Source organism: Nestor notabilis, unplaced genomic scaffold (genome assembly GCF_000696875.1).
Source record: "Nestor notabilis isolate BGI_N333 unplaced genomic scaffold, ASM69687v1 scaffold11945, whole genome shotgun sequence".
NCBI lineage: Eukaryota > Metazoa > Chordata > Aves > Psittaciformes > Psittacidae > Nestor > Nestor notabilis.
The window spans coordinates 16,523-34,325 of NW_009929816.1; the positions used below are offsets into that span (position 1 = coordinate 16,523).

The 17,803-nt window shown below is 45.2% G+C and overlaps 1 protein-coding gene across 1 annotated transcript in view; it reads left to right on the forward strand.

The window, feature by feature from the left end:
* LOC104406240 (electrogenic sodium bicarbonate cotransporter 1-like) overlaps positions 1-17,803 on the forward strand; it is a gene marked incomplete at its 3' end in the record, with an annotated part of 58,475 nt that overhangs the window by 2,002 nt on the left and 38,670 nt on the right. Inside the window, exons 2-4 of the mRNA XM_010015167.1 lie at positions 4,387-4,547; positions 7,321-7,500; positions 17,437-17,513. Of these exons, the coding sequence (XP_010013469.1) occupies positions 4,387-4,547; positions 7,321-7,500; positions 17,437-17,513 (418 nt within the window). The remainder of the gene's footprint in view (positions 1-4,386; positions 4,548-7,320; positions 7,501-17,436; positions 17,514-17,803) is intronic.

The following is a 17,803-nucleotide window of genomic DNA, read 5'->3' on the forward strand; positions in this document are numbered from 1 at the left end:
AAAACGGGAGGTTCCCTTCTTCTCTAGCAAATGATTTCTGGTTTTATGTGCTTCCACATGGCTTTGGTAGAAGTCCTAGATGGACCTATATATATAATTTTTGTGCTTTAAGGGTACACGGATGCAGTACGTGATCTAAGCACCCTGTTGAGGTGCAGTTCTTACACTCAGCCCGACCTCCCGACTTGCATCCTGTTTGCTGACAGTGATCTTGCACGGTGTGTGATTGCTCAGGCTTTCTCAGTATCTTCCTGAAATGACTAATCTTGCTGAACAGAACCTGCAGTAAGCAACTGAGCAGCTCCTGCTGCCAGATGTACTGGGGCAGGGGAGCTTGCTGCAGCCTGTGAATCCAAGACTTGGGGGAGCACAGAAGCTGTCAGGAAAGAGGGGTTGTATTAAAAAGGCTTAGAAAATGATACTGTCTTTTGCAGAGCTGTTTGTGTCAGTAGAAAAAAACCTGATACATGTAATGGAAAACTTCTAGCCAGAACCTTAAAGGTAGTATTTAAAAGGTGTTTCCAGAGGGGACTTGAGTTGCAGACCCTGGCTCATGATTCATTGCCCATCATGGCCCTTGATTCATCTGAGTTCAGCTGCCTGTGTTGCATCTCCCATATAAACAGGCTGGAGTTGTCCCCCTGCACACGGTGACATTTCTGGTGGTAGGTAAGATCAGCTCATGGCCAGGGCTTGAGGATGTCCTATTCCTTTGCGCGGTCCTGCTGCCTCTTAGCTCATGATGGTGTTGGGCCATGGTTCACAATAAAGGGCTGTCTTGGAGAAATGTACTTAGTGTGCACAGGGTTTCACAGCAAAGCCCAGTCAACACATCAGAAATAGAGCATTAAAAGGGAAGGTTTATTGCTGTTAAAAGGTAACCTGAAGATTTGGGTCACTGGGTGCTCCTTGTTTGTTTTGTTGATGCTCATAATCAATTTACCTGGTGAGGATGGAGAAGTTCTTGGACTAATGTGAATGTTTGCATCTCGGTGATAGTTATAGGCTACAGAGTGAAGCAGTGAAAGACCTGAAGCAGCTGGAGGCCACCAATCTGATTTGAGGCTCAGTACAGTACACTTGGGGACCTAGATGTGTCCACCATAGTGTGAAGAATGTCATTTTGCAAGGCAATAAGGAAGATCATGAGATTACAGAGAAGAGGAAGGAAAGGTCTGTGGGATGGTGGATCATCAGGGGGCAGGAGCACCTCTCATATGGAGACAGGCTGAGAGAGCTGGGCTTGTTCAGTCTGGAGAAGAGAAGGCTCTGGGAAGACCTTAGAGCAGCTTCCAGTGCCTAAATGGGCTACAAGAAACCTGGAGAGGGGCTTTTGACAAGGGCCTGTAGGGGCAGGACAAGGGGGAATGGCTTTAACCTGCCAGAGGGGAGATTTCGGTTCGATATAAAGAAGAAGTTCTTCCCTGTGAGGGTGCTGAGGCGCTGGCACAGGGTGCCCAGAGAAGCTGTGGCTGCCCCATCCCTGGCAGTGTTCAAGGCCAGGGTGGACACAGGGGCTTGGAGCAACCTGCTCTAGTGGAAGGTGTCCCTGCCCATGGGAGGGGGTTGGACCTGGATGAGCTTTAAGTTCCCTTCCAACACAAACCACTCTGGGATTCTATGTTCTGTGATGCTATTTTTTTGTTATATAAGCTGTATTAGGCAGTGCATTTATATCCTTTGCCCTTTTATACATTGTAATATTGACAAATCTTTTACACATTATAATAGTAAAACACCTTTTAGGCAATACTTTCCAAAGGTTTACACATAAAACCAAGATGCCTCCTGCTGCTGGGTTAGCAGAGACACTACCTGTCTTCTCAAAATGGATTCCAGCTGTACCATCAGCTCCTAGACATGTGCTTGAAGCACAGGGTGTTACTCTGGAGGAAACCAGCTGTACTGATGGCAGATACTTCTCCCAAGCCTTGGTGACGCTGATCAGTACCAGAACCATAAGAGCTTTTCTCGAGTCATCAGCATCATTTCCAGGCCCCAGAGGCATCGCAGAACATGTGTGCATAGAGTCGTACCGTCCTGCTTCTCTCATGTGGTTACAGGAGTGTTTACCAGCTATTGGAGTGAAGTACAGCTGTCAGGCAGGAAGAGCATGGAGCTGTCAAGCACAGAGCAGGGTACAGATGAGGAAGGTAATTTAATGGTTTGTTTTCTCGAATAACAGTGGAGATAATCTTTTGCCCTGACACGGTGCATTGCTGCTGGGGTGCAGACATCATTGCCTGCAACTCTTGGGAAAGCGAGCTGAGAGCTGTACAAGTCTATATTCACACCATCAGAAGAACTGTTGACCCTGCAAAATTCCACTTGTGTGAGAGCAGCTCTGCAGGAGCAAATGTAACAAAAATAATCCATCAAACCCAAGGCATTGGGTTAAACATAGGAAAGCCTCATAGACAGTTTTGCTGACCCGAGCACTCCCACTGGTTTGCGCAGGAGATGGTGCACACCAGGGCTGCAGAGGGTACTTAGGAATATAAAGGTGCCTCAAGGTGTTTGGAAGGCTCCTTGCTGGAGAGGAATTCCCATGGGCATAGAGGATCTTGGATGTTCCCAAGGAAAAGAGGTAGTGTAGGGACTGTAGCTGTAGCTCAGGCATGTTTGCAAGCTCACATGTGGTTTATTGTGTTTGTATTGGGGATTATAGTGAGAAAAACAAACAGAAGGCAAGTATTGATAGTTGTGAGTAATAGACTTTCACTGACAGTACAAATGCTTACTGATTTGCAGCCTTTGTGCTGTTGCAGGGTGTCTACATCTTAGTTCCATTTAATATATAGTCCTTGAACTGCATAGTCTTTGCAGCTGCCCAGGTCCTGGAGGTGTCCTAGGAAATACCTCAGCTTGGTGAACTACATAGAACATTACAAATGTGAGATTAAATTCAGTCTTTCAGCTTGAGTTAAGAAACAGCTTTAAAAAAAAAAGTCTCAGAAAGAGATTATTGCAATTGAAAAGCATAATTGATTAATCCTCAAGTAATACATTTTTCAGGATTAAATACACTGTCATTTATTGTTAATAATATTCTTTGGAAGCAATTCATGGGCTTCCTTGCTTTTATGTGTGTGCTTTTTGTCTTAATAATCCCTTTAGTATTAGTCAGGGGAATTTTCATTTCCCACATACATTAAAATAACATCTCAATACTGGCACAAGCCTGGTGAAATCGCAGAATCCCAGACTGGTTTGGGTTGGAAGGAACCTTAAAGCTCATCCAGGTCCAACCCCCTGCCCCGGGCAGGGACACCTTCCACTGGAGCAGGTTGCTCCAAGCCCCTGTGTCCAAGCTGGCCTTGAACACTGCCAGGGATGGGGCAGCCACAGCTTCTCTGGGCACCCTGTGCCACTGGAGCCCTCCCATGCAGACCCTGCAGGTCAAGGGCAGGGTCAAGGCTGGAGGCAGAGGTGGGCTGCAGCCCCCAGGAACGTGCCACCTCCTGCTTGCCTGCTGTTAGGACACGCTTTTATGGATGTAAAGAGTATTTTGCACAGAACAGGATTTAACCTTTGCTCTAATCTTCAACTAGAGACGAGCTTTCTGCCTTTCTTTTTTTTTTCCATACCTGCTTTGTTAAATCATTAAGCAACAGCTAGGGAGCAGAGGCAAAGAACAGGCCCCTTCATTTGTGTCCTTTCCTTTGGTGGTTCACTTGTCCTGCTGAGAACATCTTCAGATTTGGCCAGGGTGGGCTCCTCTTCTCTGCTGTAATGTTAAGATTTTCTTGTCTGGATTTGAATGCTCAAACACAAGCCACCTTATGATTACCTTATTATTACCTGGGATATCTAGTCTAGGTCATACTTTGCCAAGAAAGGTTGGACTAGATGATCCTTGAAGGATTCTATGATTCTATAGTTTATTTCCAGAAGTTGCTGATATTTCCCCTCACCACTGTTTTTGTGGAGCTGTGCTGCTCAGCCCTTATCACTTGAGATTATCCAAGTGTGAGTGTCGTTACCCAGCTTTCTCCCCAGTGGGTCTGGCAAAACAGTGGCTGAGTTGTCAGGTGTGTTTGGTGCAGTGTCAGGTTAGGGACTGGGGAGGGAATGACCGGGTCTCCACTGCATTGCTGAAGCTGCCCATGAACTCTTTGGCAGGAGCAAATGTCAACTTAAGGGTAGTAATTAGCTGAAGTCTTGATGAAAGCTGCTAAAGATGATGTGTTTTACCTCCCATTTACCACTGTTTACAAGCTCAGCCGATACATACCACTTCATTAAGCCTTTGCAACCTGGTCATGGATGTGTGGGCAAACACGTGTGTTGAACTTGTCCACATGCCATGATCATCTCGTTTCTGTCAGAGATGTATATCTGCATGGAGCCAGCAGCTCTAACACTCGTTGCTCTGACCTCTTGTAGGTGGATCAAGTTTGAGGAGAAGGTAGAACAAGGTGGGGAGCGATGGAGCAAACCTCATGTGGCCACCTTGTCCCTGCACAGCTTGTTTGAGTTACGGACGTGTATAGAGAAAGGCTCGATAATGCTGGATATGGAGGCTTCTTCTCTCCCTCAGGTGGTGGGTAAGTAAAGCTGCCTTGGCTCTTTTCCTCAGCTCTTCCCTGCAAGTTTCTTTTAACCCTGATGATGGTTTCACTCGTGGTTTTAATGAAAAAGCACTGCTTTTTTTTAGTAAAAGAGGAAAAATAAAAAAATAATCATCCAAGGAATAACAGGAACAACTAGAAATTACCTGGAGGAGGATAACAGATAAATGAAAAGAGTTCTTTTTAATTCAGGAAGAAGAGTTAAAGAGTCAGTTTCAGTGCTAAGCAGTGCTTACCTTGAACTGCTTTTTGGTGATTCTGTAGAATCATTTGGATACTGAAGTAGGTATCCTAAGATCTCACTAGGTGTGTGTGACAAGGAATAGCACACACTGAATTTATATTCCTTATCAGAAACCTATCATGTGCAAGGCCACCTCTCTCAGGACAGGGATATCTGGCAAATGCAGGACAACTGCAGTTTCAGCCATGTGGTCAGCCCATAGGCTGCTTTGGGTGAGGTCCCTGGGTGGTGGCCCACTGGAGGCTCTGTTTGGGATGGGCTGCTCCCTCCAGCGAAGGAGGATGATGAGTAGCCACAGTACCTGCTGCTGCTTCACCCTGCTGAATGGGATGGCAGCTTTTTTGCAGTCAAAAGGGCCGTGGCCTGGGATGACACTTGGTGGCATTGCTGAGAGCTGTTCCATGTTCCTGGTGATGTGCAAGAAGACATACGGAAATGTATTTTAAAAGTGAGTCATCCCGTGGAGGTACATTGATCAAAACACGTGAGTTTAGAAACCATTGTGTGAAGAGGTGTAGAAAACAAAATGGAATAAACCCCCACAAAACTCAGTGCTTTGAATTAGAATCTCAAGAAGCAGGCTCAAAAGCGTCTTAGCATGAAATTATCTGGTGTCAGGTGTTGAACTAGTTTATAAGGCTTGGAATTACAAAAGCTGCCCCTGATGTTCTCTGCACACTTTGAGCTTAGTTTTATAGGTGCTTCTGGTGGCACTGATCTTCCTTTATTTGTGTGCCTGTGTATCCACATGCACAGCTTTGCAAAGGTTAGAAATACAAGAAAACCCCACCTCCAAAAAACCCTCCTTCTGAAGCACATTCAGCTTCAGCATAAACTTCAGATGATGTCAGTGGTCCAAAACTTTAACCGTCAAACATGAAATTCCTTTTTGAAGTCACTTTGAGGTGTCACTTTCGATATCCTTCTTCAACACTCAAATATAATTTCCAGGTGATCGCAGTGTCTGCTGTTGCTGTAACACTGTCCTGAGTGTGGTAGTTTTGGTGGGCCAGATCCTTAATCAGACAGATGGGGATCTTCAAGAAGCCTGCAGAATTATTTAATCATCATCACTTGGCTGGTGTCCTGTAGTGACATGCAAAACAGAAAAGCTCCAAGAGCTCTCTTTGTTGATTTGTGTTCTATCAGAAACATGGAAGGGAAGAAATACTTGCTGGATGGAGAGGGTTAAACTTGATGAAGAAAGACATGTTGTTCTGAAGGAAGTAATCCAAAAATCACCAATAAAAAATAGCTGACAGAAAATTGTCACTTTACAGAAATAAACCTTTTGCCAAACATTTTGGGTTACAATACCTACATGCATATAATCATCCTTTTCTGAGCCTGGGTGGAAGAACTAGGCTTTCCCCACCTGTGATCTGAAGAGGCATTAATTCTCGGGCAGCACACAGAGGATGACGTCCTGACTCACTGAGGAGGCAAATGTGATGCATGTTTTGCCTCCCCTTCCCTGTAAGTTTTATTATTAGCACAGATAAATTTACCAGTAGACAAATCGGAGCTGCCACTTGCCCCTGGGGGAGAGCAAGTCGACTGAAGTAATCAAGGGAACGACTTAATGTGAGGTTTAGTGAACAACAGAGATTCTTAGTAAATCTGGCCACCTTTTTTTTGTTTCTCCACTGGGATAGGGGAGCAGAAAGGAGAGAATTGGATGGGAAGTGAGCAGGTTTGCAGCGGTCTTGGGAGCTTTTGTCCCTGGTGATTCAGTTCGAGGCAAAGCCACATAATGCATCCTGTGACAACTGGAGCAAGTTCTGCCTTTTGTAGTTGCTGTCATTTTACTTCAGTTCTGAGAGTGAGTGATATAATTAGTTCCTCATCTCCAGGACTTGTTCCTGTCATTAGATGAGGTTTTTTTGGGGGCCTGTGAGGTGAACTCAGGCCTTGTTGAATCCAGTGGAAGTTCTACCATGTTATTTTTGGGAGCCTACTGGAACTTACAATGTAGTTGTAGCTTCTTCACAAAAGAACACAGGGTCAGGAGAGATTCCCTTTCTTAACCATGAGCCATCTTATCCTGGGTACAGGTGATTTCAAACAGGCTCAGTGGTGTGTATGAAAAGAGGGGAGTCTCAGTGCAATGGGTGCATAGAACCATAGAATCACAGGGTGGTTTGGGTTGGAAGGAACCTTAAAGCTCATGCAGTTCCAACCCCCTGCCATGGGCTGGGACACGTTCCACTTGACCAGGTTGCTCAAGGCCCTGTCCAACCTGGCCTTGAACACTGCCAGGGATGGGGCATGTTGGTGGCTGATGAGTTTTCCTGGATGGAAATGTTTATGTTCCATTTCAAAAGAAATGTCTGGAAGAGTTTCCCATTAAAAATAAAATGGCAAAATCTGGTGGTGGTTTTGAGATGGGAAGGAAAGTCTTCAGTAAGGTAGGGTGGAAACGATCCCTCTCTCTCCTGCCACACACCCTTGATGCATCAAGTTCTGTGCCCTGTGATTAATTGTCCTCTCCCTCACCTGCAACAGAAATGATCGTTGACAATCAGATCGAGACGGGGCTTTTGAAATCAGAACTGAAGGACAAAGTCACCTATACGCTGCTCAGGAAGCACCGGCACCAGACCAAGAAATCCAACCTGCGCTCTCTGGCTGACATCGGGAAGACTGTCTCCAGTGCAAGTAGGATGTTTACCAACCCCGATAATGGTAATGCAGAGGCTACCTGGCTATGGCCTTCCCTTTCAATGCGACCCACCAAACCTGCCCGCCAACAACTAACCACATTGCCTTGACAATGCTTTTCTAACGTAGTGAGACCATGCTGACGACGTGTCAGTGGTGGGCTCTGGAAGGCTGCTTTGGCCATGGCACATTGCTCTAACCCTATCTTCACTGGACTGAGAGGGAGAGGAGGGGATGTGGCAGGCAGGAGGCACAGGGAAGGACAGAGACATTCTCTGTCAGCTGATGTGTAGGAGATGGTGTAGGAGCAATGATAGGAAAGAGAGATTTACAAGTAACTCCAGCCATGCCTTGAACCTAAAAGGCCAGTCATTTGAAATGTTTGGGCAGAGATGAAGCTCTCGTGCACACTCAATTTCTGTAACAGATGGTGTCAGTGGCCCTCTTAATCAAAAATTAGGTAGTAGTATCATCTAGTTTGCACTTTATTGCTATACAATCATTGTCCAGTGTGGGTAAAGCTGATTTCCATCTTGCTTCGTTCATCCTAATATTGTTTCGTGGTGTATGTTGTGAATTTATGTCTTTTTTTCCCTAAAAACACTATAATAGGTAGTGTCATGTTTGTAGTGGTGCCTTGAAATATGTGTGTGTGTGTGTATGCAGACAGCTACAGAGGCCTTGGCAATGGCTCTGGACTTACCCATATGTTGAGATTTGCAGTCGTCTTACTTATGGTTATCCAAAAAGAGGAGGTTTAAGCCTACTTTCACATCTTAGAGTTCTGTCACCTGCCTCATGTCGGAGTCTGGGAATTTGTCTACAAGTTGCCATTTTAAAATAAATGAGGAAAGAAATGAAAGTAAGCAAAGAAATTGTTTACTTATTGCTACATGTAAGGCCTCTTAGCTTCCTGTGTTCTGCTTCTAAAACTCGCCCTAACATATCTCCCTAACCTGTTATCATACTCTATCAATATTTCCTACTTTAATCGTCCTTTGCTTTTGCATCAGGTGTGTATGTGCATGTGAAGAATACTTATTGCTCTCGATGTCATGTATGAGTGCCTCAATAATGCAGCGATTAAGTGAATAACACAAAGTCTAAATAACATGAATTGAGGGAATGTCCTCACTCATATTGGGACTGGGCGCCCAGCAAGTAACTCGTGTTTGTTTTCAGCTGGGATTAAGAAACCACGTTCTTTCCAGCACATCCTCTGGGTTTTTCCATTGTGTCCCTCCTATTTGCATGGGAGACATCTGCTATTTGTTAAAAGAAGGACGTGGCTGTTGCAGGTAAAACACATAAGCGTTGTTTGCAGTGGTGTCTCCAAGTATCAGTTACCACCTCCATGACTCCTACTCATTCAAGACCTATGAAAAGATAGACAGGTTTGCTTTGAGGAGAAGGATCCCATGCTGTAAGGGAGGCAAAATGTAAGATTGCCAGGTCTTTAGCACACGTCACTTGGGTGCTTCAGTGACCTTGTGTGTGGATGGTGGATGCTGAATTCTTCCTTTTGCAGTTAAAGTCAGTCCTTGAGGAGCCATCAAAACCTCAAGTGTTAAAGACAAATTAAAGCTTATGTAAGGAGTTGAAAGGTAAATCACTTTGTGTGTTGTTTAGCTATGCATTGGACAGTAAGCCCTTGCTCTATGTTGTAGGGAGCTGGGCTTTCAGGGCTGGTTAAAGAGGGAACAATAAATAGCATGCTTATCCTGGGAAGAATGATGCTGATGAAGGGCATTCATCTAAGTTCTCACTCCAGCTCCTGCTATTTTCCATGGCTAAGGACATCCTTTATTCAGATCTTAAATGACTTTGTTTTTCATGAATTCTTTTTTCTTGTTCAATGGGGCTGTGCAGGTCCTGTCTCAGTTGGACTGATTGTCCAGAAATTCTTTCCTGGCTCTGTTTAGCCCACTGGCTGACCTTCAGCCACTCCTATCATAGAATCACAGACTGGTTTGGGTTGGAAGGGACCTTAAAGCTCATCCAGTTCCAACCCCTGCCACGGGCAGGGACACCTTCCAACTAGAGCAGGTTGCTCCAAGCCCCTATGTCCAACCTGGCCTTGAACACTGCCAGGGATGGGGCAGCCACAGCTTCTCGGGGCAACCTGGACCAGAGCCTCACCACACTCACAGGGAAGAACAGCTTCCTTACATCTCACCTAAATCTCTCCTCTGTCAGGTTAAAGCCATTCTCCCTTGTCCTGCCCCTACAGGCCCTTGTCAAAAGCCCCTCTCCAGGTTTCTTGTAGCCCATTTAGGCACTGGAAGCTGCTCTAAGGTCTCCCCAGAGCCTTCTCTTCTCTAGGCTGAACAAGCCCAGCTCTCTCGGCCTGTCTCCATAGGAGAGGTGCTCATGTTGCTTTGCCTCTGTCTCCCCACCTGGGATGTTTATGTGTTACCAGAATATGTAATGCATTATGTTCCATGACAGTCCAAGTGCTTTGAGACTGAAGGAAGGGACTTACATACAAAGGCAAAAGCACTTCATGTGTAGTTGTTGCTGTTATTTATTATTTACACTTTAATGAAAAGGTACCTCCAGAATGTATTTGATCAAGTTATCCCACACTCCCTGGAATTCAATGAGTGCCTCTCATGTGCTTCTAAAGGCACAATTTGTCCTTTAGACAGATAAAAGTTTAACGAGGCCACAGCAGTGCAGCTGTCTCTCAGCATGGCTCATCACAGTAACAAGAGTGCCATCAGCCCCAAGTGCTCATTAATTCCCCTCGAATTGCCTTCCAGGTAGGTGTTTCCTTTCAGTGTCTACCTTTCATTTCAGCATCAGCACAACTTTCATCCACTATACACCTGCCACCAGGTAAAAAGGAGAACTTCCCATCTCTCATTCACCCATAAAACACATTGATGTATATTGCATGTTCTTTTAATGGACATGGTTATGGTGTGTTGATTAAGGGTTGTTTATCATAGAATTGTGGAATGGTTTGGGTTGGAAAGGACCTTAAGGTCATCCAGTTCCAACCCCCTGCCATGGGCAGGGACACCTTCCACTAGAGCAGGTTGCTCCAAGACCCTGTGTCCAACCTGGCCTTGAACACTGCCAGGGATGGGACAGCCACAGCTTCTCCGGGTGACCTGTGACAGAGCCTCAGCACCCTCACAGGGAAGAGCTTCTTCCTAATGTCTAATCTAAATCTCCCCTCTGTCAGTCTCAAGCCATTCCACCTTGTCCTGTCCCTACCTGTCCTTGTAAAAAGTCCCTCTCCAGGTTTCTTGTAAGCCCTCTACTGAAGCTCAACCAGACTCTGCTATAGGTTGTGTGTAAAAACACAACCTACTGGCTCATACTGGGCAATTACAATTGATTTGGAGCCTATGATTTTGATAGGTACCTGCTTCCAAATACACCTATTTGGGAAGCACTTCAGCATAATGTCATTAGCGTGGATTCTGCCTGTGATTTTCCTCCATTGTTTTTTTTTTTCCAGCGCAGTTCGGCTTAAATCCCAAATCAAACAATGACAAATTTCTTCAAAGGTATTTGTTAGATCTGAAATAGCCCCTGGGCCATGGTTCCCAAAGATCCTGAGGTGCCTGTATTCACCGATTTCAGAGCACTGAAATAACAAAGTCTTACGGGCTTACCACTTTCTGTGCCTTTCTTAGCTTCACGATAAGCTTGTATAAACTCCTGCCCTGGTATTATGTTTATTTTTACATGACCAAGGTGTGTGCTGAATGCCTTTTGTTCACCACCGCATCATAAAGGTTTAACGTACTTGTGGGAGGACGTTTTCTCCAAAATCCTTTTCCTCTTGGGAAAGATACTGGGCAGAAGATGGTAGTTTCCTGTGTGACGTGGGATGGAGGAGGGTAAATCAAAGCACTCCTTTGCTGCCCTTTCATCCAGAAGAAGATGATTATCAAAAAGCCAAGCAGACAAAGCCTACCAAGTAATTACTCACAGCTACTTTACACAGACACCACAGCTTCTTGTTTCTTTCATTGGTGGGAGGTTGAGCTGTGTGGAGTGTTCAACAAGGCCATTATGATTCTGCATTTCAGTGGAACTGCACGTGTTTTTGATGTGTTTTTGGTGTGTCCTGTTTTGTGGACTGGCTTTCCAAGAGCTGTTTGGTCCTTTCCTGATGCAGGGTACCTGGTACCTGGTTCACCCCATGAACATCATTTATTTTCACTGTACTGACAGAGTAGTTTGGAAACCATTGAGTTAAACCAACACTTAGTTTTTATGCACCACCTTGGCTGGTACATTGGGAGCAGGATAGCTCAGATGAAAGCTTTTCTATAAGGTTTTTATTCTACATTAGAGTTCAGCTTTATTTGTTTGGGGTTTTTTTTATACAAACCACATCCTCAGTCCCTTTAGAGAGTTTGAATGATGGTGTCAGCTGAATAATGCCAGTTTAAGTCAGAAATGAACTATTTTTCAATGGATGCTTGGAAAAACCCCACCAGTATATTCTGCTGTTTGGTTATTTGAAGCCTTTCAGACTGAGGTATGCGTTTCCAAGCCTGAATTGGTGTGCCTGGGTATGTTTGTGGTCAGGGTGCTTCAAGCTGGGTCCTACAGGAATGTGACCTGATTTTTTTTGCCCAAAAACCTGTGTATTTGACAACACTGCAGCTTGGGACTGCCCAGCACAACAGTATGGCAGCTGCTTTCCTCAGTTGCTTGAAATCGTCTTCTAAGATGCCTGAATTTTAGACACCAAGGGTGGAAAACAGGCTCCAGATCTGCCAACTGAACCCTGGAAGGTGGAACTACGGAGGAGATGTGCTCCAAATGAACAGGCTTACCACTTTGGTCACTAGACCATGCGGAAAGGTGCACTTGCATGTAATTGCAGTGGTCCCAACACTCTGTATCCTAGCCAGCTTGCTTCTGCAATTGCTTGAGCCTTTCTCTCTTGCCTTTTTGTTCTGTTTTTTTCCTTTAACTGTTCAACTTTGCTCTCTTCCTCCTCTTGGCTGCTGCTGCCTCCTGCTTACACCACACAAGCACGCAGCCCACTCGAGAGCTCCGTGCCCTGCCTCGCAACCCGCACGGCGGATGATGGAATCCGGGTGCAGCGCAGCCCCAGCGTGGGATGGCTCAGTAAGTTCCCGGGTGAGGGCATGTGGGTGGGATGGGGGAGATGTGAGGAAGAGGAAGGGGTAACCCACACCAGCCGCTCTCCTAACGCTTGCTGCTGCATTAACAGTGTTCCGTAGGGGTTGGCTGCTGCTCTGTCCATGTTATCCCCACTGTCCCCTCCCTCTGTTTCACTCTGGTTTGACTTTATTCCTTCATTTGGGAGGAAACGGGTAGGTCAGCCCCACTCCCCTTCAGATGGTGGTCTTCTTCCTAAGCCATCCAGGGGCATTTCATTCATCTATTGAACTATCCTTTGGCTCTTCAAAGGGCTTCACGAATTTTGCCACCAGTACAGTATTATAAATGCAATGAGTTTAAATGTTTTAATTTCCATATAAATGAAACACAAAACCAGGCTCCCTGATCATAGAATCACATCTTAGAATGGTTCGTGTTGAAAGGGACCTTAAAGCTCATCCAGTTCCAACTTCCTACCACGGGCAGGGACACCTTTCACTAGACCAGATTGCTCCGGGCCCATTCCAGCCTGGCCTTGAACACTGCCAGGGCTGGAGCTTAATGACCTGGAGAGAGGTTTAGACTGTCTGCCTTGCTGCTTCTACCACTACTTGGCCAAGCTCAGCCAAGGAGACCCTCGCATCGCCTTTGCCAGAGAGACAGTAATGTAAACTAGGCACAAATTGAGAAATTATCCTTCATTAGCAAACTGTGTAAGGATGAGCATCATGTGCTGAAGTCTGGATGAGTTCTTGGCAGCAGAAACTTTTTACTCCATTGGTTTGTTCAGGGTTCTTGAAGCCTTCAGCTCTCATGTTTCTTCTTAGTTCAGAGCATCTGTTCACCCAAGGACTTCCAAGTTTTTCAGGTTGTTTTTTCTCCTCTCTCAGATGTCTCTCACAAGTGCAATTGCTAGTTTTCCTCCAGAGCCCGAGACTGCCTTGGGTCACTGTAATCTCCAAATGATTGAGTCTGATGTAGAGGGTTGCTCTGATGAGCATGCTTGCTGTAAAAACATAACAAGAAGAAGTGTTGGACATGTCCTTCCTGGCTTTGGTGCACAACCATTAGGAACCTGAGTCAGAAGGGATTTAGGCTGTACAGGTTACGGCCACAGTGTTCACAAAGCCAACATTGCACATGTTGCGTCTTGCATCTCTAGCAGCATTTGACTGGCTTGAAAATCAAGATAAATTCAAGGATTTGGGGAACACATCTAAATGCAGGCTGGGCTGCTGTGAAGTTCCTTAGGTCAGCAAAGCTGGGAAAAGGTGAAGCTTGTGGTTTCCCGTCTGTGTTCTAGAGATCATCAGAGTCAGTGCTGAGTGGGACTAGTCTGAACTCGAGGACCTTGCACAGCAGCTTGAAAAGATATGCACAACACCAAACTTCAGGGGAGAACAGTCATATTATATGCTCAAGAGGTTTTGGCTGTCAGCACTAAGTGTAGAATTTCTTGCGAGGAGATGGAGATACAGATCATTTCAGCTTTTGAGACCCCGATTTAAGCTGGAATTATGAGACACTTTCTACCTCCAAAGAACAAAAAGTACCTTGTAAAGTTCTGGTGCTCAGATCTCTTCATGCAAGGCCAGTCTGACGATGGAAAAAGGGATTGAACAAGGTCTGTGTATTGTGCCAAGAAGCTGGAGCTATGGTCAGCATGCCCACAGCTCTTTGTGGGGATAGCTCTCAGACGAGGGTAGGTGCAGGCTCAGGTCCTCCTTCCTGGTAGGAGCTCTGCCACTGGCTGAAATAGAGAAAATATCAGAGCAGCACTGAATTTCCAGTGAGGAATTTATGGGATATTCCCCATCCAAAACTCTCTAACTGTGACAAAAATGAGTTTCCTAAGAACCTTCTGCCCAGAAGTTCATGCTTGTTGTCATGCAGGGTTTTCCCTGATGTCCCTCACTTGAGGCTCTGTGCACTTGTCCTTGTTCAGCCTGGTAGTGGTATTGCTGCTCTAGCTATGATGGCTTGAGTACGGTCAAGGACATGTCTGTAGGGAAGTGTGGTGTTTATGAAATCAAGGGGTAAAGCTGGAAAAGACAGACAAGTTTTGGCACATGGGTCTGTCCAGGTCTGGAATAAATATGAGATGCCTCAAGAATTGCTGCTGTGAGTTTGATGTGTTGATCACAATGGGGGTAGGAGGATGCTAGCCAGAGGAGGTGAAGTCAGTAGCTGCTTCCTCTAGGAAGAAGAGTAATTATCTCCTAGAAACATCCAGCCTTGGACATCTAATAAAGTAAACAAATGTAATCTGGAAAAATATAAGCTCTGAAAGCTGTGGGTCCTGATTTTAGTCTGTTTATTCCAGAATCGGACCTGGAAACTTGGAAAACCACCAAAGCAGTCTACAGAAAAGGAAGAGATACCTTCAGCAGATGCCTTTCTCTACAGCTAGATAACGTAGATCTTCTGAATAAAATGCATTGAAACTGCATTAAACAACTATATAAAATAGAATCATTAGTATTTTCTACCCTTGCTCTAAGCTGTATAGAAGCCACATTTAGTTCCTTCTTGGTCATTAGCCATGCCAGGACTCAGAGTTCCTGTGATAGGGCTTGAACAAGTGCAAATCCATCTCTGCCATGCTGTCTTGCCATCCCATGAGCTGGCCTGGGTGGCATATCCAGGATGGGACACCCAGCTCTGAGAGCAGCCCACCAGTATTCCCATCTCCACAGGCCAGTGAACCTGTCCAGATCAGTGTAACTCTGCCAGAGATGTTTAATTTCTCACACTCAGTAGCCCACAGGTGATGGAAACTGACAGGAACTTTGTTTTGCCTCACCGAGCTGCATGACACCAATTATCCCAGTGCTCCTCTGATTCTTTATTCGGTGTTTATTGGCTTGGGTTTGCAAAGCAGCCATGTGCATCTCTGCGTCGAGTTTCAATCTTTCCTCTTCATTTATGGGTACATGATAAACTTGTCAAAGATTTCCCAGAATTGGCTGTGTCTGTCCAACCTTTAAAAGCCAGGTAAGTGCACCATGCAAGACAAAGGAGCCCTGGGTTTCAGAAGTGGGCTTCAGGATTACAATAACCTGGGTTGATTTTGGGTGGTTTGGGGTTTTTTTGGGGTCCAGCTTTGCCTTTTACCAAATAGAAAAACTTACTAAATACTCGTATCAAGGAGGGTGTTATGAACAAAGTAATGTCTTCACCATGTAGCAGATACCATGGACGTGAGCAAGTTTGATCACTTCTTTCCTGTTTTATTGATGTGTTTATCTCTTACCTACGTATTCCTATCAAGCAGTCAATCAGAATTTGTAGATATTTCTAAGTCTGGCTTGCTAATAATTAATTAGGAGAATGCTACTAATATATGTAGCTTTAACCAGTTTTCCAAGTGACATTCCCCACTCTATGAGTAAATACATTGGTAAAAACTTTGTAGAGATAGGTAGAGATAGAGATTGCTGGCTTGTAAGAACAGCAGCAAGAGGAAAAGCTGGGGATCCCCTTTTGGAATATCTAATTTACTTGTGCTTGGCTTCTTCTGTGTTGAGGTTGCTGGATGTGGCAGTAACACAGCAGATAGGTCACGATTCCAGGTGGCTCATGAGAAAGAATGCTTTAAATCTGTCTCACAAATGCTGAGTATATTGTGAAGAAAACCCAACTCTGTGAGTCCAGATCTTTTTCTTCCCACTCCTTGTTTTGGACCTTCATTTTGGTGCAAATATCAAAGCCTAAGTTTAATCGATATTGCCTCAAAACATAGCTGAAGTTGGGGAACACCTCAGCGCCTTTTCTTCTGGAGTATTTTCTGTCTTTCCGGTTACGTTCATGGTCAGAAGCTCTGCGAGAACAACTTCTGTTACTGTGCTTCTGGATCCTGCAAGCTTGGGTGGGAAATGGGAAAATTGCAGAGTAATTAAAAAAGTGCATAGTGACCCCTGTGGTTCATGATACTATATCCATCCTTGAAGCACTGGTATTGTCATTATTGTTAGATTATTTTTATTCTTGTACAATTATGGCTATTTGGGGGCTTCTTCAGTTTTAACTATGGGATTGTAGAACTGAATTCTGAAATCACAGGACACTTTTCTTAGTTCTTTAGAACTATTTCCATGTGTTCTGCTAGCAGGATCTGAGAACACAAGAATGAGTAGGATACGCTAGTCCATAAGGGAGCAAGCAGGTCCTTACTAGCTGTTCTGCAGTGCTTGGATGCCAGTGTGTCAGGTTTACAGACAAGCAGTTGGTCTCTGAAGAAGAAACATTGCTGAGCTGCTTCAGCTCCTTGTCTCTGGGGGTGTTCATCTCTCCGGGTTATCTGGCGTCAGGAGTCGGTGACTTTTGACCTGTCAATTTGGTCCACATGTTGTTTTAACCAGTAAGGTTCATGAGCTTACTTGAAGAAAGGTAGGGTTTTAGTGTTGGCTGTTCCAAAGGATCAAGAGCTGCCAAAGCTGCCTCACCATTGAGTCTGAAGTGTAGGAGAGCTGAGATGATGGATTTGCAGCCCAAAGTACCATGAGCATCTCAGCCCGATGGAGGAACATCTTTGTGAGTGGGTCCTGGGTGACCCAGCAGCACTAGTGTCAGCAGCCGGTTGCTGCTTTACTACTTCTCCCACAGGCAGGAATCACGAAGAATCCTTAGACTCTTTTGCTGTTCCTGAGAGTCACGGGAACACGCGAGTCAGAAATCCCAATGGGTTAGCATCTTGAGCTCCCATGTGCCACGTAAAGTCACAGAAAGCAGCCTCTCAGGGTCTTACAGTCCCCAAATCAACCTCCCTGGTGCAAGGAAAGGTGTTGCTGTAGCCTGAGCCTCTGTGTTCTCCTGACTGGCTTGAAATACGTGCTTTAATTGGTATTGACATTGTTCTTACAGGCAGCCCAGCCATGGCTCACAGAAACCTGACTTCCACCAGTCTGAATGACATCTCTGACAAGCCTGAGAAGGACCAGGTAAGCTTCAGATGCAGCCTTCACATGGTGATGTGTATGGTTAGGAGCTGTATGTGGGGGAAAGAGACTCTGTACCATAAACCTGAAGCAGAAGAATGTCCACAAAGTGAGTTGAGTATTTCCAAGTCCTGTGACTGGATCCTCCACTTTTTAAGCACCAGCCCTTGAAAACAGCAGGTTAAACTCTTGCAAGGCCTGAAGTAAGTGACACCTCTTACATGGCATCTTGCTGATACACATGAGAAAGGAGGGAAAATAGCCAGATAATGATGTATTTTAGATCCTCTTCC